This window comes from Lepisma saccharinum, chromosome 29, assembly GCF_977018435.1.
Source record: "Lepisma saccharinum chromosome 29, izLepSacc3.1, whole genome shotgun sequence".
Taxonomy (NCBI): Eukaryota; Metazoa; Arthropoda; class Insecta; order Zygentoma; family Lepismatidae; genus Lepisma; species Lepisma saccharinum.
Genome location: NC_139257.1, coordinates 14,580,361 through 14,608,128, shown reverse-complemented (window position 1 = coordinate 14,608,128; position 27,768 = coordinate 14,580,361). Strand labels below are relative to the sequence as shown.

General features: G+C 39.7%; 1 protein-coding gene across 1 annotated transcript in view; it reads right to left on the bottom strand.

Moving 5' to 3' along the window:
* Positions 1-27,768, bottom strand: part of LOC145981399 (uncharacterized) — a 128,926-nt gene that overhangs the window by 72,299 nt on the left and 28,859 nt on the right. The window contains exons 3-7 of the mRNA XM_083114637.1: positions 26,636-26,780; positions 22,450-22,635; positions 21,626-21,816; positions 17,245-17,410; positions 11,460-11,638 (exon numbers count right to left, since the gene is read on the bottom strand). Coding sequence (XP_082970763.1) covers positions 11,460-11,638; positions 17,245-17,410; positions 21,626-21,816; positions 22,450-22,635; positions 26,636-26,780 — 867 coding nt within the window. The remainder of the gene's footprint in view (positions 1-11,459; positions 11,639-17,244; positions 17,411-21,625; positions 21,817-22,449; positions 22,636-26,635; positions 26,781-27,768) is intronic.

The following is a 27,768-nucleotide window of genomic DNA, read 5'->3' as shown; positions in this document are numbered from 1 at the left end:
GCATCACAGCACAGTTCTATTAAATATAAAAATATTATAAATTTATTGATACTGTGTTTGTGTCTAATAGAATATTGAATATCTATCTTCATGGCAATCACTTATCTATAATAATTCCAAAGCTCTATATCTGTGTGAGATTTGAAGCTTGTTCCCAATAACAACATCACCGCACAGCTCTGTTAATAAATATTTTTGTATCTGTATAATTGAATCTTGTACCTAATAACAAAAATATTGAGTATCTTCATGGTAATCACCTATCCATAATAGTTCCAAAATTTGAAGCTTGTTCCCAATAATTATATCACCGCACAGTTTTGTTCATGGCATAGTTCTAAGTTTAGCAAGGATCTGTATATTTGAATCCTGTTCCAATAACAGCATCACTGCACAGCTCTGTCAGGTATAGGGATATTGAGTATAGATTTATGGAAAACACAGCTCTGTTAAAATTGTTTCCCAATAACAGCATCACTGCACAGCTCTGTCAGGTATAGGGATATTATTTCATGGCAATCACCTATCGATAATAGTTCTAAGCCCAGCAAAAATCTGTTTCTGTGTGGGATTTGAATCTTGTTCCCAATAACAGCATCACCGCACAGCTGTCAGGTATAGGGATATTGAGTATAGATTTATAGAAACCACAGTTCTGTATGCATTATTATTTATATCTGTGTCTGTGTAATTGAATTTTGTACCTAATAACAGCAGATCTTCCATGACAATCACCTATTAAGCTCAGCAAGAATCTGTATCTGTGTAGGATTTGAATCCTGTTCCCAATAACAGCATTATTACACAGGGATCTAGATATAATTTCATGGCAATTACTCCTATCCATAAATCTGTGTAGGATTTGAATCCTGTTCCCAATAACAACATCACTGCACAGCTCTGTTAGGTTTAGGGATTAGATATTCATCATCACAACATGCAGCAGAGCTGTTCATAATTAATAAGATTCAGAACAAACCTCTATACCAACAAATATTATAAACACATCACCTCTTGCTCATGCAAAAGCTGAGATAGACCCGCTTGTAGAATGGCTTCACTTTTATGAACTTCCAGACAGTTTGAATTCTGTTTCAAATTTAAGAAACCTGAAATACATAAGCTTTGGGAGTTTTGTTTGCAACCCGTACAATCCTACATTTGTAGACAATATATTGCACAGTCCCGAACTGCTGAAGCTCCAATTGCAGTGTATGATATGGAATCGTGGAATCCATTCCATCGCTTGGAATTATGATTTTATGCAGTGCGTGCCTTGTAATGGTACTTGTGATATTAATTGTATTAGAATAGGTGTGACAGAATCCATGGACTTAACTTATAATCTGGTGGAGGTTCCATCTACAAAAAAAATATTTTGTGTAAAAACTCAAATTATTTAAGTCCATCTTGTATTGAATGAGCCAGAATTGATATTGTTTTTAAGCAGGTACATAATCAACTCATTAAAATATAAACCAGAATTTACATCCAATTTTCCTGCCTCATCAAGTATGGAAATTGTTGTGTCCCATGTTATGTCATCAACAGGCCACCTGCTGTTTGTATAAATTCTATGATCATGGAAAAATTTGTAAAACCTAAATTTTTCTAAACTTGAAGTACTTTTTGTAAAAAAAGCAACATATTTTCCCCAATAACAATGCAACACGTATGCATCAATTCTATGCCAGTATGTATTGGATTCAAAATCATCATATTCAGAACCCAATTCTATGCTCACATACCCAAACCCAACATCACTGTCAAGTACCCATCTTGCCTCTGTTTCATTTTGCACTTTAAAAAAATCATACTCTGATAGATTTTCAAATTTTTTCCTAAAACAATCCAACAGGTGGTCTGATTTTATATATCTTGCAATATTTCTTCTTTCAAAATATGTTTGCATGTTCAGGTCCTGGAAGATATTATTCTGATTGTTTTCAACGTTGAACTAACTAACTAACTCTCTAGCCTTCTTAAACCCGAAGGTTCATGGCTGCAGCAACACAGGCCTTCCATCTGTCCCTATCTTGAGCAAGATCTATATACTCTCTTCCATCCCTACCGATTTCCTTTAGGTCCATCTCAACGTTGTCCCTCCATCTTCGTCTTGGCCTTCCTACAGGTCTCTTACCATCTGGTTTCCCAACAAGAATCCTGTAAACTCCTCTTTCCTCTCCCATTCGTGCCACATGGCCTGCCCACCTAAGTCTTCTTGATTTAATTATTCTAATAATATCTGGACATGAATACAAATTATGTAGTTCTGAATTATGTAACCTTCTCCACTCACCTGTCTCCTCATCCCTTTTAGGTCCAAATATTTTCCTAAGGATCTTATTTTCAAATACTCTCAATTTATGTTCCTCTTTCAATGTAAGGGACCAAGTTTCACACCCATATAATACTACAGGCAAAATTACTGTTTTGTATATTTTAACTTTTAGTTTCTTAGATATTAAACGAGAAGACAAAAGTTTACGAAGAGAGAAGTAACATGCATTTCCTGAATTAAGCCTACTTTTTATTTCCTCTTTAATATAATTTTCATTTGTTAATATTACTCCTAAGTATTTGAATTTGGAAACTGGTTCAAACGAGTTGTTATCAATAATTAGATTTTGATTATTACCTAACACTTGGTTTCGGGCTGTAAGCATATATTTAGTTTTCTCTTTGTTAACTTCCAAACCTATCTCTTTAGCAGTTTTGAAAAATATTTTAGCATTATTCTTAATCGTATTTATATCATCCCCCAGTAAGTCTACATCATCTGCATATGCTAACAACTGAGTCACACCATTTAATTTTAGTCCTTCTTTAGTTTCTTTTACCTTCCTTACAGCATATTCTAAGGCAAAATTAAAGAGCAACGGAGATAATGCATCTCCTTGTTTTAACCCATCATGAATTATAAATTTGTCAGACATATTATTACCCACACGAATTTTACTTTCTGTTTCACTGGTGCATATTTTTATCATACTAACAAGCTTCTTAGGTATTCCAAACTCTACTAATATATTATATAATTTATCTCTTTTGACCGAATCATATGCTTTTTTGAAATCAATGAATAGCTGATGGACATTTTGATTATATTCCCACTTTTTTTCAAGTGTCTGTCTGATGTGAAAAATTTGATCTGTAGTTGATCTGTTACGTTTAAATCCACATTGATAATCACCTATAATTTCATTAGCATATGGGGTTAGTCTTGTTAAAAGAATGTTAGACAATATTTTGTATGTTGTTGAGAGTAGAGAAATTCCACGGTAATTATTGCAGTTCATTTTATCACCTTTTTTAAACACAGGAACAATTATGGATTCTTTCCACTGTTGAGGGATTTCTTCTTTATTCCATATTAAACAAATTAATTTATGAATTTGACATATTAATGTATTTCCACCATATTTAATTAACTCAGCTGGTATTAAATCAATGCCAGGTGCTTTGTTATTCTTTAGCCTTTTAATAGCATCTTTAACTTCAGTCAAGTTTGGTTCTGGAACTAAAGGTTCTGCTGTGTGTACTTCATTTACTTCTGATTTATCTCCTTCATGGACATTTAAAAGGTCATTAAAGTAGTTCTTCCATCTATTTAGAATATCGCTTGGGTCAGCTAGAAAATCACCGTCTTTATCTTTTATCAAGTTTACTTTAGGTTGCCACCCCTTTCTAAATTCATTTACACCTTTATATAAATCTCTGATATTTTTATTTTTGCTGTTTGTTTCAATTTCGTTAATTTTGCTTTTCAAGTAATCTCTTTTTTTACTTCTAAACGTGCGGTTAACTTCTCGCTTTATTCTATTATAATTGCTTAGATTTGTATCATCCGAGTTATTTAACCACCTAAGTCTAGCCTGATTTCTTATTTCTATTAGATTATGACATTCATTATCAAACCATGGCTTACTTTTTCTTGGTTTATGGTATCCTATACTTTCTTTAGCTGCTGATTCTATTGCATTACGTATGTGCTCCCAATTCTTATTTACGTCTGTTTCATTTATATTTTCATCATCATTTAAATCCTGCAAAACCTCAAATCTATTTGACAGTTTAATTTGGTAATCTTTCTTAATTCTTTCATCAGCAAACTTTCCTGTATCAAATTTTATAACTTTTAGATTTTGTTGCTTATGATTTATCACCGAGAGTCTTTCTCTTAATTTAGCAATTACTAAATAATGGTCACTGGCACAGTCAGCACCTCTATGTGTACGAACGTCAATTATACTAGTATGCCTTCTCTTATCAATGAGAATATGATCTATCTGATTATGAGTTTTACCATCTGGAGAAGACCAGGTATATTTATGGATATCTTTATGTTTAAAAGTGGTACTTTTCACAATTAAATTCTTTGAGGTTGCAAAAGTAATCAATCTTATACCATTATCATTACTTAATTCATGAAGACTTTCTTTACCAATCGTGGGTTTAAATGTATCTTCTTTGCCAATCTGTGCATTACAGTCACCTAACAGAATTTTCATATCATACTGAGAAAATTTATCAAAGACCTGTTCTAACTCTGTATAAAAATCATCTTTAGTATTATCATCTTTATCTTCCGTTGGTGCATGTATGTTTATTAAAATAATTTTACACCACCTACCCTGTAAAACTGCATATGATATCCTATCATTAATAAATTCTACTGTTTTAAGAGCCGCGATAATTCTATTATTTATGAAAAAGCCTGTTCCAAAATTATGATTTTCAGTACCACCATAGAAAAAAGTATAATTTTTAGTTTTACAATTCCCTTCTCCTGGCCACCTAACTTCCTGGACAGCTACTACATCTAATTTATACTTGACTATCTCATTAACTGTACACTGAAATGCCCCAGGCCGGTAAAGGCTCAGAACATTCCAGGTGCCTAATTTAATATCCTTATTCCTAACGTAGATCTTATCCTTAGTCCAGGGACCTCCCAAAGTAGTCCCCACCCGGAGATCCGAACGGGGGACTATTTTACCTCCGGAATATTTTACCTTGGGAACATCCATGGCCTTATATTTCTGTTTCTTGACATGTGTTTTTACAGTGCAGAGTTGTCAGCTCTACGCCTAACCCCCGATATGAATGGAGGAACTACTACACAAGACGAACACAAACACATTAGACAGCATAACTACTACACAAGACACACACAAACACATCACAACTACTACACAAGACACACACAAACACATCACAACTATAACACAATATAAACACACACACACCACAACTACTACACAATATAAAAAACAAACAAACAAACAAACACACACACACACACACACACACATACACACACACACACACACACACACACACACACATACTCTCGTGGAAGTGAGCAATTTGCAATTGTGAAGAATACCAGTGAATTGTGAAACGTAGTTAACATTATCAATTTTAATATATGCAAATTAAGAACACTGAAGCTTCACAAAGACAGAATGACAATAATAAAAAACAATCACATAAAACATTTTAATGAAACTAAAATAATAATAATAATAATAAAAATAAAATATACAAATCAATTCTACGAATGTCATTTGATATCTTTACAAAATAATACCACTTAAATTCGTACTGCACATGCAAAATAAGATGTCGTTAAATGAAAATATATAATATTCATGAAATATCTTCTGTGATTTAGCCACTGATGGTGATTTATTCCTCATAGATGCGGATATGCGTGAGCATTCCGAATCTGACTTTCATTTGTTTCAGTATGAAGCTTTCCGAAATTCACCGAATTTGACGTCATTTTTGGTGCACCCCACCAACCCCCTTCCCTCGGGCACGCCACTGATGACTCATTTGCAGAGAGCATGCCACCTCATCGACTGCCGCCATGTGACCCGTCTGTTCGTCAGAATCATCTCTTGAGCTTGTTGAATCTTCCCGTCGGTCGTGGGGGTTGATAAGCGTCCTGCTCCCGCTTCGTGCTCCCACCAGTTAAAATAAAAGCTATTTTCTTTCCTTGTTTTGCCTTCTGATAAACATCTTGAACACACAGAATAATGAAGGAAGGAAATGCTCACGATGCTAATAATAATATACTCGATATTTTTCTTGGGCACCATTCAAAATATTAAACACGGAGGGGGAGACAAAAAAGGAAACATTATTTACGGGAAAACTATTGGTGGAAGGGGTGTTTGTCCTCTGCAACACTGCTAATTCCAACAATAAATTGTCGATTAATATGGACGTAAATAACAATCAGTGGCATGCCCAGAGGAATAAACTAAAGGCTAAAAGATTAAAAATCAGCAACTTACGTGTGTGAGTATGAGATTTTTCGTACTACGTTTCGGAGGTTACACTACCTCCTTCTTCAGGTTGAAACGATGTTATTCAGACACCTGACATGGTGCCTCGTCGTGAAAGTGATGGTTAAGGATTTAGGTTAAAATGTTGCATGAAGGACACTTTCTAAAAAAGAATGTAAATTACACATCTAAAACCGCGCAATACTCATAAAAAACAAAAGAACGTCCAAGGCTGAAGTCGGCGAACTGCCGACCAGTGCTCGGGGTAGGCGAATGCACGGTGGCCCATACCTGGAGAAAGAAAACTTCTCCTCCTCGATCCTTCCAAACTGGGGCTCGGGAGTCACCAATCCAAGGTGAAATCGACTTCCACCTCGGCGGCTTTCCTAACCTCAGGAGTAACACGGAAGCCCATCTCGTCCCTATTCACTGCGGCTTTATCCCATTTTTTAAAGAAATTAACCCAGCCGTCTTCTAAATTCCCATCGTCTCTATTAAGTTTGTTCCAATTTTTCGCATATATAGGCAGCTTCATATACATTTCAACGTTGAAACATTTGGTAAATATTTACTGCTGTTGAAACAGCCCAGCCAAACATGTAATGTTGTTTGCAGGTTGATTCAAGATGCAAAGATATTTCCAGATACATCAAATCCAAATCTCTTGTTCCTGAATTTAAATTGAGATTCTCAAAATTGTAAAATATTTCCTGGGGTCCAATTCAAAATTCTATGCTTAATAAAAAATATCAGTTGGGTTCAGCAGTGTGCTTTGTATATTTTGTGTGTGTATATATGTATGTGTGTTAATATTTTTGGCTTTGGTATTTATATAAAATTTCTTGGGGTTCAAATCAAAACTCTATACTGGATAATAATTTGTTGCAAAAACATGATGCAATATAAATAAACCAGAAATAGGCCACAACTTGGCCACAAGTGGACCGGAAGTAGGCAAACCGGAAGTGGACCGGAAGTAGGCAAACCGGAAGTGGACCGGAAGTGGACCGGAAGTGGACCGGAAGTGGACCGGAAGTAGACCGGAAGTGGACCGGAAGTGGACCGGAAGTAAACCGGAAGTGGACCGGAAGTGAACCGGAAGTGGATATGCGTGGGTGGGTGTGGGTGGGTGTAGGTGTGTGTGGGTGTAGGTGTGGGTTTTATAAGCATCTTGGCTTAATTTTAAGTGTGGTCAAAAAAAATATCAAGAGGGGCATATTTTTGACAAGTTTATGGACAACAATCTCACAGAAGTGTCTTTTTGTAAGTATAGACAAGGGGGCTCTTCCTTTCCGAAAAAGCTCTTCCTTTCCGAAAAATTCTTGAGGGCATTTTTACAAAAATCTTGGATTAGGCAAGAGTTCCACACTTGAGCAAAAAGCTCATATGGGCATGTTGAGCAAGTTTTAAGTATAGCAAAGCTGTTTGAGGGGAGCTCTTCCTTTCCGGTCCTGTCCGTAGTATCAAACACACTACTCATGTAATTTGTTATAAGCCGGTCCCGTGGCGGAGTGGTTAGCACATTGCGCTACGACGCTAGGGCTCACGGGTTCGAATCCCGGCCTGGGCGTGGATGTTTGTGTGTGTCCATTCATCAATTTCATCATGTCAACACTCATCTCCATCTTCGCAAATTAGCCAAAAGTGGCACAAAAGCGAAGTAAAATAAAGCAAATCAAAATAACAAAAATCAAAAGTAACTTGTTATAACTATTAGCATTCTAAATTTCATAATTTTTGTTTTGTCTTTTCAATTTATTATTATTATTGCTATTGCTGTGTCATTCATTGTTCCAGCTGACTTTATACATGTATATGTACAATAGATGAAATCAACGAACATTATTATTATTATTTTTATTAAATTTGTATTCAATGTAATCAGGATAAGTTCATATTTTTCATTTGTACTTTACTTCTACTTTACTTTGTATTAATCACCCAGACAAGGGTTTGTTGTAAGAGCGATTCTCGAGGCCGAAACACGCCCTCTGTAATAAAGACGATTATATTATTAATTATTATTAGGGCCCTGTACTTACATTTTATATTTGAGAATTTATATCATAATTCTCTATTCTTACAGATTCTCCACACACTTCAAACCTCAACGGGAGGATTCACCTGTTCGTCATTACTCATTTTTGTTTTCAAAATCACCTCACGTGATGTATAGAGCCGTAGTCAGAATTTTATTTTCGTAGGGGGGGGGCTCACCCCTAACCAGCAACCCCCATCTAAAGGCCAAAAAGTGTGGGAGGGTAGAAGCCTTGAAGATGAATTTTTCAGTGTATTACAACATATTAAGCAAGATGTTTAATACTGCAAAGTAAATAAAATCAATTGCCACTATACGCCATTTAAATTAGATATTTATAGGATTTATGGGGGGTGCTTTAGCCCCCTGAACCCTCCCCCTGTCTAAGTGCCTGCGAGCATTCCAGTGCGTTTGAAAATCGCCTAAATAAATGTACAATCTAGAAGAGTAGACGACATAAAAAATAATATAGCATTTTTGAAAGAACCAAAAAAAACAAACGTTCGCATAGGCGATAATGAAATGATTGTCTATCACAACCAAATCTTGTTACAAATCGTCCACATTTGTCTAGTGTTGATCAAAATTACCAAATTTAGTAAAGGATATACATTTTTTGCCTTCACTAAAAGTCATTTTTTCTGCAGATAAATACAGAATATTGCACTCATTATATTAATAAAGAAACATTTACCCACTCATTTAATTTCCTTTCCGTAAAATAATTTACTAATCTTAAAATTCTGTGAAATTATCTGTGTTAGAATAGTGTTCATTTTATGAATGTGATTTGTTGTTGTATGAACACATTGCACATTTTACACTTTAACATGTGTTCGACGATTCAATGCTCCATGTGTGGATCTTGTTGAAAAGGTACTTTGGTTACATATGCAGGATTGACAGTTATTATTGAACAAACAATAACTGTTGAGCCTGTACAACCCGCGTATCTAATGAAAAAGATTCATATTTGAAGCATCAAAACCTCGAAGGAGCATTTTGTTTATTTGAAAACTGTTCAAAGTATATAAAATCGTTAAATATAACTTTGTTCCCTGCTTCCGTACAGTGGTGACCTCTCGTGTACCCAATGAATGGTTGCTTTGCTGGTGTGGTTACCGAACAACCCTTTATTTTACCCGAGGTTCCTTAAAAGAGAATGTTGGATATAAGAGGCGTGTCAGGAAAGTAAAGATACAACTGAGATGCATCTTGTGTGAGTCACACGTGCTGGAAATGGCTGCGGCGATAAAGAATCCCGCTAAATCCGAAGTGCGGGCTGTGATACGGTTTCTCCAGTAAAAGTCTTTATCGCCGCAGCCATTTCCAACATGTGTGACTCACACAAGATGCATCTCAGTTGTATCTTTACTTTCCCGACACGCCTCGTATATGAAGATGACAATTTATAGGTGGGTCCGAAATGAGACAAAACAATCAAGTCTTCTCTTTTGAATTAGAAAGTCTCTCTCGTTTTCTGTCTCGCCTTTAGTCGCCAAATAATAAATACAATAACACATGGAACATAATCAGAAGGCACCTCCTTGATAGATATGAATAAGGTATAAGCAATGTATACACGTACAATAGAACAATTTTGCATCCGGAAACGGTGCACAAATATTTCGCTAATTTATTTTTAGTGCTTGGCAAATCTTTCTTGCGAAATAGCTGGTTACGCTACTGCTTTCAAACAGAAGTGACACCTGATAGGTGACAGGCTTGGACACGAACCTTCAGTATATGCAACCTTTCGTTTCGTTTGGTTTTCAGTTTTTGTTTTAAGCCTACTTTATGCACAGAAAAGCTAATCGGGACCCTAAAGTTTAAAACATTAAAATGCTTACCAAGGCAAACTTTTATAGTATAAAACATATACACTAAAAACGTAACGTTTCCACCCTCTAACAGGGTCTTCGTCAGACGAATATTCATAATAACTTGATTTCGTTTGAAGAAGACCCTGTTAGAGGGTGGAAACCTGACGTTTTTAGTGTATATTTTTTATACTATAAAAGTTTGCCTTGGTAAGCATTTTAATGTTTTATTAACATGGAAACAAGGCTTAACAGTGTTACTACAGTCTAAAGTGGAATCCGAACCACTACGTGCCCCCACCGGGTGTCGAATCCGGGACACCTTGATTACAAGACTGCGACGTTACCACTACTGCAGTCTTTCGTATCGAAATGATACGGCAAGCTGCACAAGTCGCTTTGTCGCCATTTTCTCAATATCGTGCATCTTTTTCGTCTCGAGATACATACGAGATGTGAATGCCTTTTTACAGACTGGAGGGTGGCTCGTCACTTCGATGTGAAACCACTATGTCGCAAATCGCTTCGGTCTGAAAGGTTCTCAAGTGCTGCCGTGTTTATATTCAAGCTTAACGCCCACTGAGGGTAGTCCACCCATGTACCGCGTCGCCACGCTCCGAACCAAACCCCTGCGCGGAACATTTTCAATGCTCTGCTACAGCGGGGCCGAGCATGACGCTTGCCGGAGCTAAACGAAGAGACGCGGAATTACACGAGAGGACATTTGGAGACGAGGCAACAGAACTTCTGGGGCACGTCAAGTATCTGAGCGCTCAGCGAGCAACGTGTAAGTAACATTCCAATTTTGTAATTGTATTAAAATGAAAATGTTGTTTATTCCAAATATTAAATGTACACCTTACTTTTGGAAAGTTGTGCAATGGTGTGAAAATAAAAATTTCGACAGTTTTGTTCACATCAACTATTCTATTTCCATAATTAACAGCGTTTCAAACACTGAAATGTTGTCCGTTTGACGCAGCCACATTGATCACAGATTATTCAAAGGCAATGATATTTTGATCAATGAGCAAACGGCTTCAAGAAAATGATCCTGTCTGCTCAGCAAGCGTCGCCCAAATACTTGACTGACCCCTGTTGTCTGCTTCTACTAAAATCAAATGGTGTAACGCCCTCTACAGGGAAATCCGCGGAACAGAAGCGAGAATTTCCGTGTCAGAAGTCTGCAGGTTATCGTAAAGATTATCGCTCACTGACACGCAGGAAACGCGTCTGTTGCGTTTCTCCCCGTCTCAGTGGACGTTAAGCTTAACCCGGAAACGAGAAAACTGGAATGCGTCTCACCTCCTCCATCTGATGAATGGTTTCCTTGTTGAGCAGAGGGTTGTACCCGAAGTAGAAGCGGCGGATAGCGTGGCTGATGTCCCCCTTGGCCTCAACGTCGGTGAAGTCCAAAGCGATCGGAGCCACCTCCTCGAAGCGCTCGCTCATCTCCTCCAGCAGAGAGGCGTTCGTCATCAGATCTGCAAGAGAAACGTCACGTTCAACGAGTTAGACTCGCTTAAGACGGAAGCATTTCCTTTATCATTTTTGCTAGCATACATGCTATGTACTCGTAGATGCTTCCACAATTCTTATAGCAGATATTACTTTACACGGAAGCATTTAATACATACAGCATGAAAGACACATCGAGTTACTTCATCTATGGTAAGTGCACGGTGCTTACAAATGAAAAAAAAAATCTACCATGTACGTGTACTGTATACGATATATATTTAAGCAACGACAATGTTTTGTACGTGGGTCGTTCAATATATAAGTTTCAGTATGCTGTAAAAAAAATATTTTTAAGATACATTAGAAAACTATACATGCATGTGTAGGAGGATCCTTCCTCACTTCTCCACATAATCCCCATAGAGATTCAGGCATTTTTCCCACCGTTGCACCAATTTGTCCATACCCTTTGCAAGAAAATCAGGGCTCTGGCTATTGAGCACTGTTCTCACATTACGCTTCACTTCTTCATCTGTTTCGAAACGGTAACCTTGCAATTCAGACTTCAACACCGGAAAAAGATGGAAATCACTTTGCGCTAAATCGGGGCTGTATGGAGGGTGGGGCAGCCGTTCCCACCTCAATTCTTCAATTTTGTGTTGTGTTTGCACTGCTGAGTGGGGGCGAGCGTTATCGTCAAGAAGAATGACACCAGCTGACAGGAGACCTGGTCGCTTATGTCGAATTGCGTTTTTTCAGTTTATCCAATGTTTGACAATAACGGTCAGCATTAATTGTTCTTCCTCGCCCCAAAAAGTCCATCAGCAGAACGCCCTTAGCATCCATGCTTCTGAACTCCTTATGACGCGAGCCCGCGTTTTCCGAACAAGCATTTACTTTTCGCCCTTGAGCGCATGCGCCTTCACGTCTGATAACGAATAGATTGTTGTTCCTTGTAGACGAAGGATGGCGCTTGTCAACCATGTGCTTCTTTTTAATGGCATTGCTTTATACAATATTTTATAGCACAGGGAAACTTATATATTGAACGTCCCTGGTACCTAAAACCAATACGAAACGTTATACCTCTGTGTTGAATAGTTATCGGCTTTTAAAAATGTGATGTGATATATTGTTTACATCTCATGCGGCTGCCATTACATCTACACTCGTGACTTAAAACTGGCTTCTGATTGATTATGATACGAAAAATGTTACGGAACATAGGCGTCCGCAGACCCTCTGATTAGGGGGTCAAAAGCTTTGATGAAAGTTCAGTCGAGAAAGAAAAACTCATTTCATCACATTCTTTTAGTTTTATTGCATCGATGCGAGCGCGCGTATATATATATATGTGTGTGTGTGTGTGTGCGCGCGCGCGCGTGTTCGTGTGTGTGTGTGTGTGCGTGCGTGCGTGTAAACATATTGTTTAAATACAATACACAATCAATTCATCCGCTCCATAACAAACCAACAGCAAAAATGACATAAATTGTCTCTCACATGTGCGCGCTCCTCTTCCTGCAAACAATTGTTCATGAAAACTGGCGAGTTTAATAACAGTTTTTATGTCAAATTTGCCAAAACAAACGACGATAGATTTCAAGCTTTCCACGTCTCTATCTAGTCCTTTATCTGACTGGCTTGTGAACCTCGGATCTTGAAGAAGAGGTCGCCAAAGCTTGGATGATCGGGATACTATGTTGTCACTGACCTTTGTCAGTTGATGATAAAGGCAAAATATCTCCAGAGTCTGTAGGTGCTGATGGGGGCTATGAGGGATGCTATGCGTATTTCAGAAAGAAAGGCATCAATTATATATTTATTTAGTCTAGAAAATAGTAGTTCACAGTCATCATTATTATTATTATACAGTGTGATTCACAATTCCCTTTACACACTTCTAGGGGTTGTAGAGGGAACTTAGTAGATCAAGTTTTGATAAGAAACTCATGTCCGGAAACGTACCGTTTTGTTACTACACAGATGACAAGATCACATAATTTCACATTTCCCGCTTCACGGTAGACAACCCACGTTGACGGAGGGCAACGTCTGCAGTCACCTGATGTCATGTGTGCTGCTTCCAACGTCCTTGTTTACAATCTGTTTACACAGCACATGTGGTTCCAACATGATGGCGCACCAGCACACTTTTCCCATGACGTCCGACAACATGTCAATCAAACATACGAGGACAAGTGGATAGGTCCGGTGGACCAACTCCTTGGCCACCACGATCACCGGATCTAACTCCTCTTGACTTTTTCGTATGGGGCCACGCGAAGAGTCTTGTTTGTTTATGAGACTCCTGTAGTGTCGGAGGAAGACCTGGTTGCACGAGTTCTGGCTGTAGCAGATACGATTCAGCACACACCACGTATTTTTGAGCGTGTGTATGCAAACATCCTTCAGAGGTACTCTGTTTGCAACGAACTTCAGGGTCGCCAGATCGAACAGCTCTTGTTGTGACGCAGGTAAAGCGGCAGATGCGAAATTATGAGATCTTGTCATCTGTGTAGTACCAAAACGGTACGTTTCCGGACATGGGTTTCTTCTCAAAACTTGATCTATTAAGTCCCCTCCCTAGAAGTGTGTAATACGAACTCTGAACCACCCTGTTTATCATACCGTTATTATTAAATAAGTTCTTAAGGACTCAAAAATCAGTAGATTCTTTACAGTTTTTCTGGTTTACAGAAAGGATGCACTTGTTTGTGCTTCTATTCTGTTATTGCGATACATATCTACACTGCATGAAAGTACTGCAAAGTACGTACAATACTAAAATATAAGAAATTACGAAATATGCAATGTGAAACGAGCCTTTTATATATTACATAAGACGATAATATAAGTAATTTAAACATGACGGTATTACATACGAGGGTCGTTCAAAAATAAGTTTCCCTATGTTGTAATATTTTTATTTGGTAATATATACATGCAAACTCTATATGACTAGATAAGTACATGCCTGTACTACTTTTCAACATAATCGCCTTGCACATTGAGACATTTTTAGCAACGCTACAACAGATTATCGAAGCCCTGTGCAAAAAAGTCCGGACTCAACCACCTCGTCTTACTGCTGCCTGGACTTCCGCGCCAGTTCAGAAACGCCGACCTTGCAACTCATTCTTTATGTGTTGGAAAAGATGGAAATCGCTAGGCGCTAAATCAGGGCTGTAAGGTGGATGCTGTAGCCGTTCCCATCCCAATTGCGCGATCTTGGCCTGTTTGTGCGGCCGAGTGGGGCTGGCATTGTGAAGCAGGATGATACAAACTGAGCGTGCCAGGGCGCTTCTGTCGAATTGCCTATTTCAGCCACTCCAAGGTCTGATAATACCGAGCAGGAGTAATCGTGCCTCCAATTTCCAGAAAGTCAATGAGCAGAATACCCCTTGCATCCCAGAAGACGGTCACAAGTACCATCCCTGCCGATGGACTCGTCTTGAATTTCTTTCGCACGGAAGAACTCGGATGCTTCCACTCCAACGGAACGATGTTCTCTTGAATTCGGGAGTGAAGTGATGAACGAAGCTCTCATCACCTGTTACAGTGCGCATGATAAAGGCATTTCCTTCTTCCTGGTATCGCATTAGAACATCAAGGCTACATTTTCGTCTGAAGATGTTCAGGAGTGAGTTGTCGAGGAACCCAACGTACACAAACTTTGCTGTATCGCAAGTATAATGCTGCGAGTGGTCCCAAGGGAAACGTTCAACATGTTGCCCACCTCACAAACCTTCATTCTTCTGTTTCCCCGGATCAGTTCATTCACTTTCGCGATGTTCTCATCAGTGGAGCCAGTTGGATCGAACTTCATAAAAAATCCCTATTCTGGCTTAGGTGAACATGTAGAACCACATTCTGACCATCTGCACAGACATTACAGTGTCACCGTGCACAGCAACAAGCTTCCAATGGATGTCAAGCCATTTGCCAATTCGTACCGAATCAAGACACGCACTTCTTCTTGACACCTGACACCAACACCACGTACACCTGCCATGCTGCCCTCGTCTCGAATGGCGCGAGCATAGACAAATAACCAAGGAAGATTCGTTCTCTCTTGGTTAAATTCTGTGGTCTTCGTCCACTAGCGACATCTACCCGATGGTAAGATGAACTACTCTCCCAACCATATGTTGTATCCCTTTTCAACGATAGATGGCAGTTTGTTAAAAAAACAGAAACTGGATCTATTTAACGAACCATTTGTTTATTTGTTTAGGGAGTATCAATAATTTATGCATATATATGGATCTGTTGGGAATCGAAAGAATTTTTGCTGCTCAGCCGGTTTACAGTCTCTTACATGGCAACGAGTTATTTCCACAAATCGTGCAGCTGACAAACATGAAACAAATAATTGGCACACGGACAAAGACAAGCGAATAGAATCACGTTAGAACAAACACAACAAAAACAAATACACGAATAGGCAATAATATGAAGATTTTTCAGCACGTGAATCAGGATTTCCGTTCCCCTCCAAGCACGATGTTCAAGCGTCACCAGCCGGCAGCACACTACAAAACACCGTAACTAAAGCAGCGTAAACAAAGCAAAGGGTCTCTCTTATCGCACAACGCGTTACCAATCTTCTGTTCTGACCTCACCACGGAAAGCTTTCATTGTAGCGTTAAATGATTAATTTGTTAGGTTCAGTTTTCTTAGTATAAATAATACATTTGCAGGGTATTTATGCTAAGAGAACCAAACCTAATGGTTCAAAACTAACAACATAGTCACACTACCTCTGACGTCATAACAAAAAGTTGGTAGCGCGTTGTGCGATAAAAGAGGCCCTAGAACAAAAGGCAAACGGGCCTACACTGTCATCTAGCGTGACAGTAGAGAAGCAACCTGACCAATAACTCTTGTGCCAACGGTTAGATGTCGCTAACGTCGCAAAGCCACAAATACGAGCACATGAGTTTCACTCCGATGGGCGCGAGCCACGATGTTCTGTCCTTTCTTTCTCCTCTGCGCATGCGCCTTCACGTATGTGAAGGGCTCGTCAACCATGTGAATAGTGTTACTCCACTACTTTTGTAACACATTTTATGGAACAGGGGAACTTATATATTGAACGATCCTCGTATAACTAATTTGTTAGTGCTTTTGAAGAATCTATCTGGATGCTAGTTCTACATCTGAAGTTCCACGGCAACTAATTTCGACTACACATACATATGGACATATAAAAACACACTAAAGGCACACCATTTTATCACATTCCGTAACATAATAATTAATTTACTGATATTATTACCCCGGCCGGTTCAAATCCGGGAACTTTTCTAACGATGGAAGCGGTCCCGGCGCCCACCCAGCGTCGAATAACATGGGTCCCTGGGGGAAACCCTGGAGGTAAAGACGATCAGGGGCGTGATGTTGATCACATCATAACACTCACGACCGGATCAAGAAAGTGTGGGGCGTTAACCCCACACCTCCTATACGCCTTCATGGCGTGGTGCTATGCACAGCGGAGAACTTTACTTTACTTTATTTTACTTTTATATTATTATCTACATTACTTCTATGTAAAAATTGGGATGCAAAAGGCCAAAAGCTGAATATTATAAACAACATTTCCAAAGCAAAATCTTCACTTCACCTGTAATAAGGATAGCTCCCTCGTTCGCAGTGTTGCCAACCACCCAGGGCACAGGGTGGAACTCCCCTGACTTGGTGAGGCGGTAGGGGAAGTCGTGGATGAAACTGCCCAGCCCTGTCTTCTCCACCACGGGACCGAATGCGATTATTGGGAACTTGTTCCACTCCTGAAAAAGAGATGGCATGTTTTGTGACAGAATATTCGCTTGGTAAAAAAATCGATAAGGTTACAGTTTCAGGAAAATAGGCAATTAATTGCTTTAGAGGATTGTAACAGAATAATGACATGCGAATTCTTTGATATAAGGTTATACATACCGCACACGGTCACTTCCTCCGTATCCATCCCTGTCTGCTGTCATTTCCTCAGCTTCCATCCCTGTCTGCTGTCATTTCCTCCGCATCCAACCCTGTTTGCTGTCATTTCCTCCGAATCTATCCCTGTCTGCTGTCATTTCCTCCGCATCCATCCCTGTCTTCTGTAATTTGCTCCGCATCCAACCCTGTTTGCTGTCATTTCCTCCGCATCCATCCCTGTCTGCTGTCATTTCCTCCGCATCCATCCCTGTCTGCTGTCATTTCCTCAGCATCCATCCCTGTCTGCTGTCATTTCCTCCGCATCCAACCCGGTCTGCTGTCATTTCCTCTGTATCCATTCTTGTCTGTTGTTATTTCCTCTGCATCATCCCTGTCTGCTGTCATTTCCTCTGCATCATCCCTGTCTGCTGTCATTTCCTCCGCATCCAACCCTATTTGCTGTCATTTCCTCCGAATCTATCCCTGTCTGCTGTCATTTCCTCTGCATCCATCCCTGTCTGCTGTCATTTCCTCCGCATTCATCTCTGTCTGCTGTCATTTCCTCTGCATTCATCCCTGTCTGCTGTCATTTCCTCCGCATCCAACCCTGTCTGCTGTCATTTCCTCTGCATCTATCCCTGTCTGCTGTCATTTTCTCTGTATCCATTTTTGTATGCTGTCATTTCCTCCCTATCCAACCCTGTCTGCTGTTATTTCCTCTGCATCATCCCTGTCTGCTGTCATTTCCTCAGCATCCATCCCTGTCTGCTGTCATTTCCTCCGCATCCATCCCTGTCTGCTGTCATTTCCTCCGCATCCAACCCTGTCTGCTGTCATTTCCTCCGCATCCATCCCTGTCTGCTGTCATTTTCTCTGTATCCATTTTTTGCTCCAGTTGTTCCCTCTGATTCATCCCTCTCTGCTGTCATTTCCTCTGCATCATCCATCTCTGCTGTTATTTCCTCTGCATCATCCCTGTCTGCTGTCATTTTCTCTGTATCCATTTCTGTCTGCTGTCATTTCCTCTGCATCCATCCCTGTCTGCTGTCATTTCCTCTGCATCATCCCTGTCTGCTGTCATTTCCTCCGGATCCATCCCTGTCTGCTGTCATTTCCTCCGCATCCATTCCTGTCTGCTGTCATTTTCTCTGTATCGATTTTTGTCTCCTGTTATTTCCTCTGCATACATCCCTGTCTGCTGTCATTTCCTCAGCATCCAACCCTGTCTGCTGTCATTTCCTCCGCATCCATCTCTGTCTGCTGTCATTTTCTCTGTATCCATTTTTGACTGATGTTATTTCCTCTGCATCATCCCTGTCTGCTGTCATTTCCTCAGCATCATCCCTGTCTGCTGTCATTTCCTCTGCATCCATCCCTGTCTGCTGTCATTTCCTCCGCATCCATCCCTGTCTGCTGTCATTTCCTCTGCATCATCCCTGTCTTCTGTCATTTCCTCTGCATCCATCCCTGTCTGCTGTCATTTCCTCAGCATCCATCCCTGTCTGCTGTCATTTCTTCTGCATCCATCCCTGTCTGCTCTCATTTCTTCCGCATCCATCCCTGTCTGCTGTCATTTCCTCCGCATCCATCCCTGTCTGCTGTCATTTCCTCCGCATCGATCCCTGTCTGCTGTCATTTCCTTTGCATCATTTCTGTCTGCTGTCATTTCCTCTGCATCATCCCTGTCTGCTGTCATTTCCTCTTCATCCATCCCTGTCTACCGTCATTTTCTCTGTATCCGTTTCTGTCTGCTGTCATTTCCTCTGCATCCATCCCTATCTGCTGTCATTTTCTCTATATACATTGCTGTGTGCTGTCATTTTCTCTGTATCCATTTCTGTCTGCTGTCATTTCCTCTGCATCCATCCCTATCTGCTGTCATTTTCTCTATATACATTGCTGTCTGCTGTCATTTTCTCTGTATCCATTTTTGTCTGCTGTCATTTCCTCTGCATCCATCCCTGTCTGCTGTCATTTTATTCTCTTCCATCGGTGCTGGCATTTCCTCCGCATTCGTTTCTGCATACTGTCATGTTGTGCATTTCATATTCACTACTACATTCATTTCTCTATCGCATGTTGCAGGCGCACAGGATTAAACGAAAGTTCGAATTTCAGTATTTAGGGTAAAATCGGGTAGCCCCGGACATCGGGTACCATCGGACAATGTGAGTTCTGAAACTGCGGTATGAGCTAGCAATACTGTATCAGCAGAAAAAGAAAGTACTTTGTTCTACCCTGCACGTGCAAGTAGTAGGAGTTGGTCGGTGAAGAATAGCGGACGTACTGCAAGCCGCTCTGTTTCTGCGTATGCGGTGTTCGTCCCGAAGTAACTTAAGGAAGGTCATTGCTATTATAAAAGTAAGTAAATGAAACACAAATAGTTGTCAGTGTACTGGTTAATGTTTGAACAAATCGTGTGTGAAACCGCAAGTATATATTTGACTGTGTGATAGTATGAGGCATGTTATTGTCGAATGGTACGTGTCGGGTAGCGCCGGACAGGCAATTGGAGGGTAACACCGGACAAAATGTAGCAGTTCTTGACACTGTGTGATAGCGTTCCAGTTCTGCTACTTGTTGACGGACATTGCAGTCATTAGGATTTGAAAGTGATCCAATATGCGAGGGATCACAGTATTCATATGCTCAGCACTCCTCCACATACCACGCACAAGACTCGGCCCCTTGACAGGTCTTTTATGAAACCGTTTAAAGGTGCATACAATGAAGCTTGTTCGATGTGGATGCGCAAGAATGCTGGAGTAAAGATAACCGTTTATGATGTAGCACACCTTGTTGCAGAGGCATACCGTAAGGTGTGTCGCATGGACATTGCTCTCAATGGATTTTCTTTCACTGGAATATATCCATTCAACCGTAATATATTCACAGACATTGACTACCTGCCCGCAAACGTGACTCGCGTTGAAAGATGTTACACTCCGCAAACCTGTGAAGACCCAGAACCTTCAACTTCAGCAGCGGTGGAGGCAACGAGGGCTGCTTCTTCTCCGTCGTCTGCAGTGGATCCACGTTCTCTACATGTCACCGAGGAACCTGAATCTCCTCGTCCATCAACTAGCAAAGGGCTCTCCATTATTGAAAAGTTATCACCATTACCAGAAAATCGTAAGGGACGTTTAGCGTCACGAACAAGAAGAACTGCAGTGAGTGAGATACTAACATCTTCACCATAAAAGAAGCAACTTGAAAGAAAGGTGACCTCAACACATGTACTAGCAAAGAAAGGACGCAAATGGGCCACGATCAGCTTGCTTGTGACAATAACAAAGAGGACATACGACCAGACGAAGAGGAAAGCACAACTGAATGCATCATTTGCGGTGAAACGTTCAATGAAGGCTGGGTTCAGTGTCAATCCTACGATGGCTGGGCCCAGGACAGCTGCACGGATAACGAATCATATCCATTACACATGTGATCACTGTAAACTTCGTGGGTAGGTGTTCTTATTGTTCCTTCCAAGTGTAGAATATGATTTTTTTCAATTATCTTAAGTGTCCGGTGGTACCCGCCAATATGTGAAAATATGTAAAATGTAGCGATCTGTATTGTCATTTGTTTATGTACTTCTTTTTGCATTTCTTTAGATAACTTTGCTTTGTCAATAAAGATCACATTCCAAATAAATATTTCAGGCTTGTTTTAAAACAATTTTGCATCTTCTTACCAAGAAGCACATCACTGTGTGAACATGTCCGGGGCTACCCCATTTTCCCCTATAGTGTCAAAGTTTGAAGGATCAAGGCGTTACTTAGAGAAGATGTTCGCCTTAATTCCTTGTACGCGCAGTGAAATTTGTTGGTGTTCTGTCGATTTTACTTCCCTAAACGGGACACACCAAAACTCAAGCTTAGAATTCCGTGTGCGTGTTTGTTTATGTGTGGGTGAAGATACACTGAACGTTGGTTCGGATAAAATATAAATTTAGTCCCGATTGCCCTATCTGAGTATAAAGTGGACTTAGATTTAAACTAAACTTGCTCCAGGATCACGTTTTTTAGACAGGAACGCAGCTTATTGTTGCCATCGTCGTGTGGAAATTGTAAAATTTAACTTACCAGAAACTTATCCGTGACGTCGAAGATCTCCACGGCGTCTTTTCCCCTGAGGCAGCCTATCAGGGCCTCGGAGGAGTCGATGGGGCACCGCAAGAGGTTGCCCAGCTTCTTGGCCTTCGACCGGGCGTCCCGGGTTCTCGCCCAGACGTCAAGCGCCGTTCCGCTCTGGGAGATGGCGCGGTGGAAAAGACCTGCACAGAAAGAGGGTCTCTGTCAATACACCTTGAAATTCTCTGTTAGCTATAAGATCGAAGTCAATGGAAGGGTCAATCCATACGAAACAGCCCCTCCCTCTGGAGAAAAAGAAGGTTGCTCAACCATTAAAAATAAAAATCATTTTCTTGCAAGGGTAGTTCAAAACAGGCATTATTTTTTTAAAACTTGACTTCACGTATCGAAGTGACACAGCAAGCTGCATTCTTGCGGCCATTTTTGTTTCGTGACTTGCGGCATTTCTGGTTCTTTCAGACAGTTCAAATAACTCAGCAAAGAAAAATGATAGAGAGCTGAGGTAAAAAATATTGTTCTCAGTATATTTGAAGCTACCATCACTAAGGCAAATGACTGAAATTTAGGGCCAAAGTGATGTTCTATTTTGATGAAAAATAAAATTTAAATTCGTTTATTATTTTTACTTAATTATAAAGGAGACTAACCCGTGCTTATTACTACAAAAAAAAGCACGTTTTACGTTAAGCTAAAACGAATGAATTGATACCAAAGTGAACCTGGTTGCGAAAGTTCTTAGCTATTTCGATGCGAAATCTCCCTTCTGCACAAAAATCATTGTCTCAGAGCTGCGCGGATTATTGTAGATGCCTTACCTGCGGAAAGCGGGGACAGCAAGTGGTAGTGGACGCTGGCCGCTCCTGCACTCTGCCCGAAGATGGTGACTGCCCCCGGGTCCCCTCCGAATGCTGCGATGTTGTACTTGACCCAGCGGAGAGACATCACCTGGTCCTTCAGGCCAAAGTTCCCCGGACAAGCCTCATCCTCTGTGCTCAGGAAGCCTGGGGGAAGGGAACAGACGGTGGAGCAGTGTTGCTCAAGTCATATTTCTTGAACTCGCGCACTTTCGACGTGGTCTTTGGCCACGTCTCATGCGCTCGCCGACGTGATTTGCTTATTTGGAAAGTTTTGAACGTAAATTTATGTGTGTATGCGCTGTAATATGTACAAATAATCAAAATATTATTGTTTTTTTCTTAATAATAAGCTGGGTAAGTAATAACAGTTTCAAGATAGTTAGTTAGATGTTTTATGTAAACGAATTCAATAGCGACACTAAATTGGAAAAGTAACATTATACTTCTGTAGTCAGTTTTACATTTTTAAACATAATTGAAATAAAGACATGTTTTCCTTCATTCTTCGCAAATTTCTACCTCTCCTTTGCAATGAATTCTGATGCTCACATTTTAAAATTCGAAAACTCTAATACTGTGCACAAAGTGGACTTAAAACACCAAATCAATCAATCAATCAATCGAAAACTCTAGCATAATTCCCTTACAGTAACATTCGGGGTGAAAATAAACTTTCTTTAAGTTCCCTAGCAACGTCCGTTCCCATGGACAACAACAGGAGCGGCAAGCTCTAAGGAATTGCATGTCATTATACCCCCTAAACATTTAGTTGAAACAAGCACGATGTAGATATTTACGCATTGAGTATAACAATATATACGTAATTGTATCTGGGCTGAAACTCCTTATTATGTAGATGTCACCCTTGTTTCAGGCACCTTTTCAAAACCATGAGTTCATTCATCTGTGTCTATTGATCTGTGAGAAATATAATGTAGCTAGACAATTAAGAATTGAAGGAAACAATGTGTGCTGAAAAAAATGTCCGTGGCAACGGTTGCTAAGGACGTGAGAAAAGGGCATTTTCACCCTTAAGGAAGGGCCAATTGAGCGATTTTTTAATTTTCTCGGCCTTTTGGAACAATTTCATGGGGAGTCGTAATCGGGCATTTTTGACCTCCGGGGCTTCCTTCATGGAGAACATTTATGTCAGTGAGTGAGTGGTGGGATTGGGGCTACATATATATTGGATTAACCCTAGCTTAGCCGAGGGAGGGCGACTTTCAGGCCCACCACCTCTAGTTTTTCCATTTTAGCACTGTGAATTCTTTTTAAAAATTGTTGAATTTTATAAAATTTTAAATTTAAAAAAATATTAAAAATTGAAATTAAATTACATTGTTCCCTATAGTAGTCCGGGTGCCAAAGTGAAAAGCTTGATTTGGGGTATGATCAAAATGTTTTGTCTGTTTCTGGAAACTTATGTTATGTACATTTCAGATCCAATTGATGCCACTCTGTCAACCTTGAGCAATCTGTCTCAGTAACCAATGGTCATAAACAGAAACATTTTTTAAAGTTTTGATCCTCATTAGATGGATTACGCAGAAGATTCTGTTTAATTTTACGCTAATGTCAGTGGTTCTACTGTAATTTTTTTAAAAAATCTTTAAAATATGTAATTTTTTTTAGCACTTTTTGAAGTTCTTGCCTTGTAACTTTTGAATAAATTAAATAACAAGAAATTGTTTTGAATAAAATTGGTTTCATAAGCTTTAAAACAATATAAGTTTGAATACATTTGAATGAAAAATACGCTATAAAATGTGTCCCAAAATGGAGGATAGTACCTAAAAGGTGTGTCTCTATTGGCTGGCGGCCAAGCTCCAAATCGTTGACTTTTTATCAATCTTTCTAAAATCTTGAAATACTAAGGGAGCCTTGAAACGAAAAACTTTGGGAACCAATGTCCTAGGGTGTTCCTAAAATTTCTGTATTACCTTTGTTCATAAAAATGCAAATGTAACGTAGCTAGGGGGCAAATCTCATTTGGTGGGCTTATCAAGCAACCCCTTTGGATGTGTGTTAATCCATACTCATGCCAGTGACAGTTTTCAAAAGGCTGTTAATAACAGGGTTGTTGAAGGTCCAGGAAGCCACAAATTCTAATGGGTTCTGCTGCAGGACGGGAACCTATTTTCTCGCACAATTTCAATTCGGTCCAAGTTGCGTAGTGTTATATTGAAAAAAGGTTCCTGGATAGTATTTAAATTGATCCGGAAAAAAGGTTCCTGGCCTGAATTGAAATACCTTACAGATAAAAAGGTTCCTTACGGTCCAGAACTCATTTACGCTGCTGATTTTCTCTCATGGACCGGAATTGAATTTATTTAAAATTCCTGGACCTTTAACAACCTTGGTTAATAATAGTACTTTTTGTAATTATTAGATATAATTAGTATACAATTGTACCTAAATAATCAAAAAGCATTGATATAAAATTAATATATTTTTGCGAGGTTAGTGAATGATAAAATATGTGTGTGACACTCATGCAAGAATTGATTATTAGTTATGTCAATTTTTGTAATTGTTATAATTAATGAAAAACTAAAGTTATGTAAACCAGTTACTCGATAACAAGATGGTTTCTTGAATTTAAGTGATGAAAAATGGGTGGGCCCGTGAAACCCCTCCCCTCTCAGATAAGTACGTTTCTCAAGGCACCGATAAGGAACCAGTTATTCGATAACAAGATGGTTTCTTGAATTTAAGTGATGAAAAATGGGTGGGCCCGTGAAAACCCTCCCTTCTCAGATAAGTAAGTTTCTCATAAGGCACGGATAAGCTAGGGTTAAAATACCGGGTAATTCAACTCTCCAGGTTTTGTACGGACACTCACACTCACTCACAGATATTCACTGATGTTTGATGTGGACCCCCTTTGTGACGCGGCAGATGATAACCAAGTTCTTGCCAAACACGCAAGAGGGTAGCATTATCAATTGATGAGATTGCTTGACATATCCGCTGCTGTTATTGCCATAAGTACTGTGGAAGTGGGGGTACGTACACCTTGATCTTCACATACCCCCCCCCCCCCCCAAGAAAGAATACCGAAAAGGGTGGTTTGAGGTAAAGAGATACTTCATTGCTGACCGATGGCCGTCCAGTGATTGTTCCCTTGTACAAGCAGCCTGTTTCCTCAAACTGTTTGACTCATCTTACGATATTGTTCCGGTGCGGTGCTTGTTTACCAAATTTTGACCGGAAATGTCTCTGAACAATGGTTACCGATGCATAGTCGAGCACACAGTACGCCTTCTCTGTCATTGATGCTGCCATTTTACACACTAGCGCCGCTAGTAGGCAATGGATCATATTAGTGGTCACGTCACAGCAGACGACAAACCAAGATTTGAGTCTAAACAACGGGCAAACGTATTTTCTTCCTATCCAAATCAATGGGATTTTCCATCGGAAGGGGTAGATTTAATTATTGTGACAGCAGTTATGAAACAATATTATGATGCGTATTATACATCAATGTAAAGATGAGATTTCGGATAATATGATCATATATCACACATACCTTGCAGAGAATAAGGTAAAGAATAACTGGAGTAAGAAAATCATGCATCCAGTTCCGAGCACAGCCGAAGCCGGCCCGAAGCTCACCCGATCTCAAGTCGGCCATGCTGCCGCTATGGATGATGGGAAAGCAGCAACCTCAGGCGAATGAACCGACGACGCCCATTGGCTGTGATTTATTTTGGAGCATTCGCTTTACTCGATTTCCTACTCCATTCATTCTTTACATTCTCATCTGTAAGGTATGTGTTATATATAGACGTATTCTCCGAAATCTCATCTTTACATTGATGTACGATGCACATCACAATTTTATCTCGTAACTGCTGTCACGATTCTTAAAGTTACCCTTTGCAATGGGAAACTCAATGTATTTGGATAGGGAAAAAAATACGTTTTTATTTGTTTAGACTCAGTTCCAGCTCGTCGTTTGCTGTGACGTCACACTAATACGGCCCATTGCGAAAATGGTGCACAGTGTTGCCTAATAAAACTTGGAGAGTTTACCTTTGATGTCAAATCGGTATTTCCACAATAAAGTCACAGTTAACATTTCTTCTTGCACCATTCATTTTGAATTACAGTGTATATGGGAAAGAAATACTGTACTCACCTAAAGGACCCAGTCGGTAGTTCACTGTGACAAGAACAATGTTTTCGTCCATCAGGTACTCCGGTCCGTACCAAGAACCTGCACCACCTTGCCACCCTCCACCGTGGAACCACACCATCACTGGTGCACCCGCACCCTCATTCGCCTGCAAAGGAATTAGGCGTTTAGATATATATATTCAGTAATGGAGCGTCTTGGGCATAATCCCTTTGATATAATACCTTTATATCGAAACATTTCAGTCGTACAGCTCTGTTGTGTAAACAGCTGAGTACACTATGCTGAAATGAAAAATGTTTCTCAGACTATGGTACACGTACCTTTGGGAACTGGTACACTAGCTTGGTAAAAAATACAGGGCATTACTCTCCTGTATCCCATTATTAATACGTAACTATGTCAATAAAAGAAAGTAATTTTAGCAGAGTTTTACTAATTGTACAACCATTAGTTACTATGGTAGATATTTGGCAATGTAATCCAATATTTTAGAACGAATACTTCAGTTGCCTAACCTACTCAAATTAATATGTTTAAAAATGAATCATCACATTCTTAGGGATAATAGTGCGTTTTGTTTTTACATTTAAAAAAAAGAATAGGAAATGTACATTATTTTGTGTACTTTACTGTATATAATATTGAAATCTTTTGCACCGATAACAACAGCCTGCATGGGTAGATGTCTCGCAAATGACTTGTTTCTGAATAATTTCAGCATGCTGATTCCAAAAATGAAATTAATTTTTTCCCATCACGTCTAGTTTCTTCAGAAAACAGCAATATATTAACTGCTTGTTATGTTCCTGGTAACTCTTCTCACCCTTTACTCCTGTAGTCGTGGACACGATGACTCTAATGGTCTACAATGAAACCTATCTCAGGGTAGGTTTATTAAGACTCCAACCAAGGTTTGTAAAGTTTTAGATAAATGTTTATCACCTGAACACTTACAACGAGTAGGCAGGTGACTCGTAACTGGAACTTGAAGATCAGCTTCTGAAGATAAAATAATACTTACTGGAAGGTGAACAATAAGGTGGCCCAAATCTAGGTTTTACAGAAGAGCGACTTAATCCTATTTCACTTCTTCCTAAATTGGATCTGTCATCCCATTCGACCAACCTAGGGTT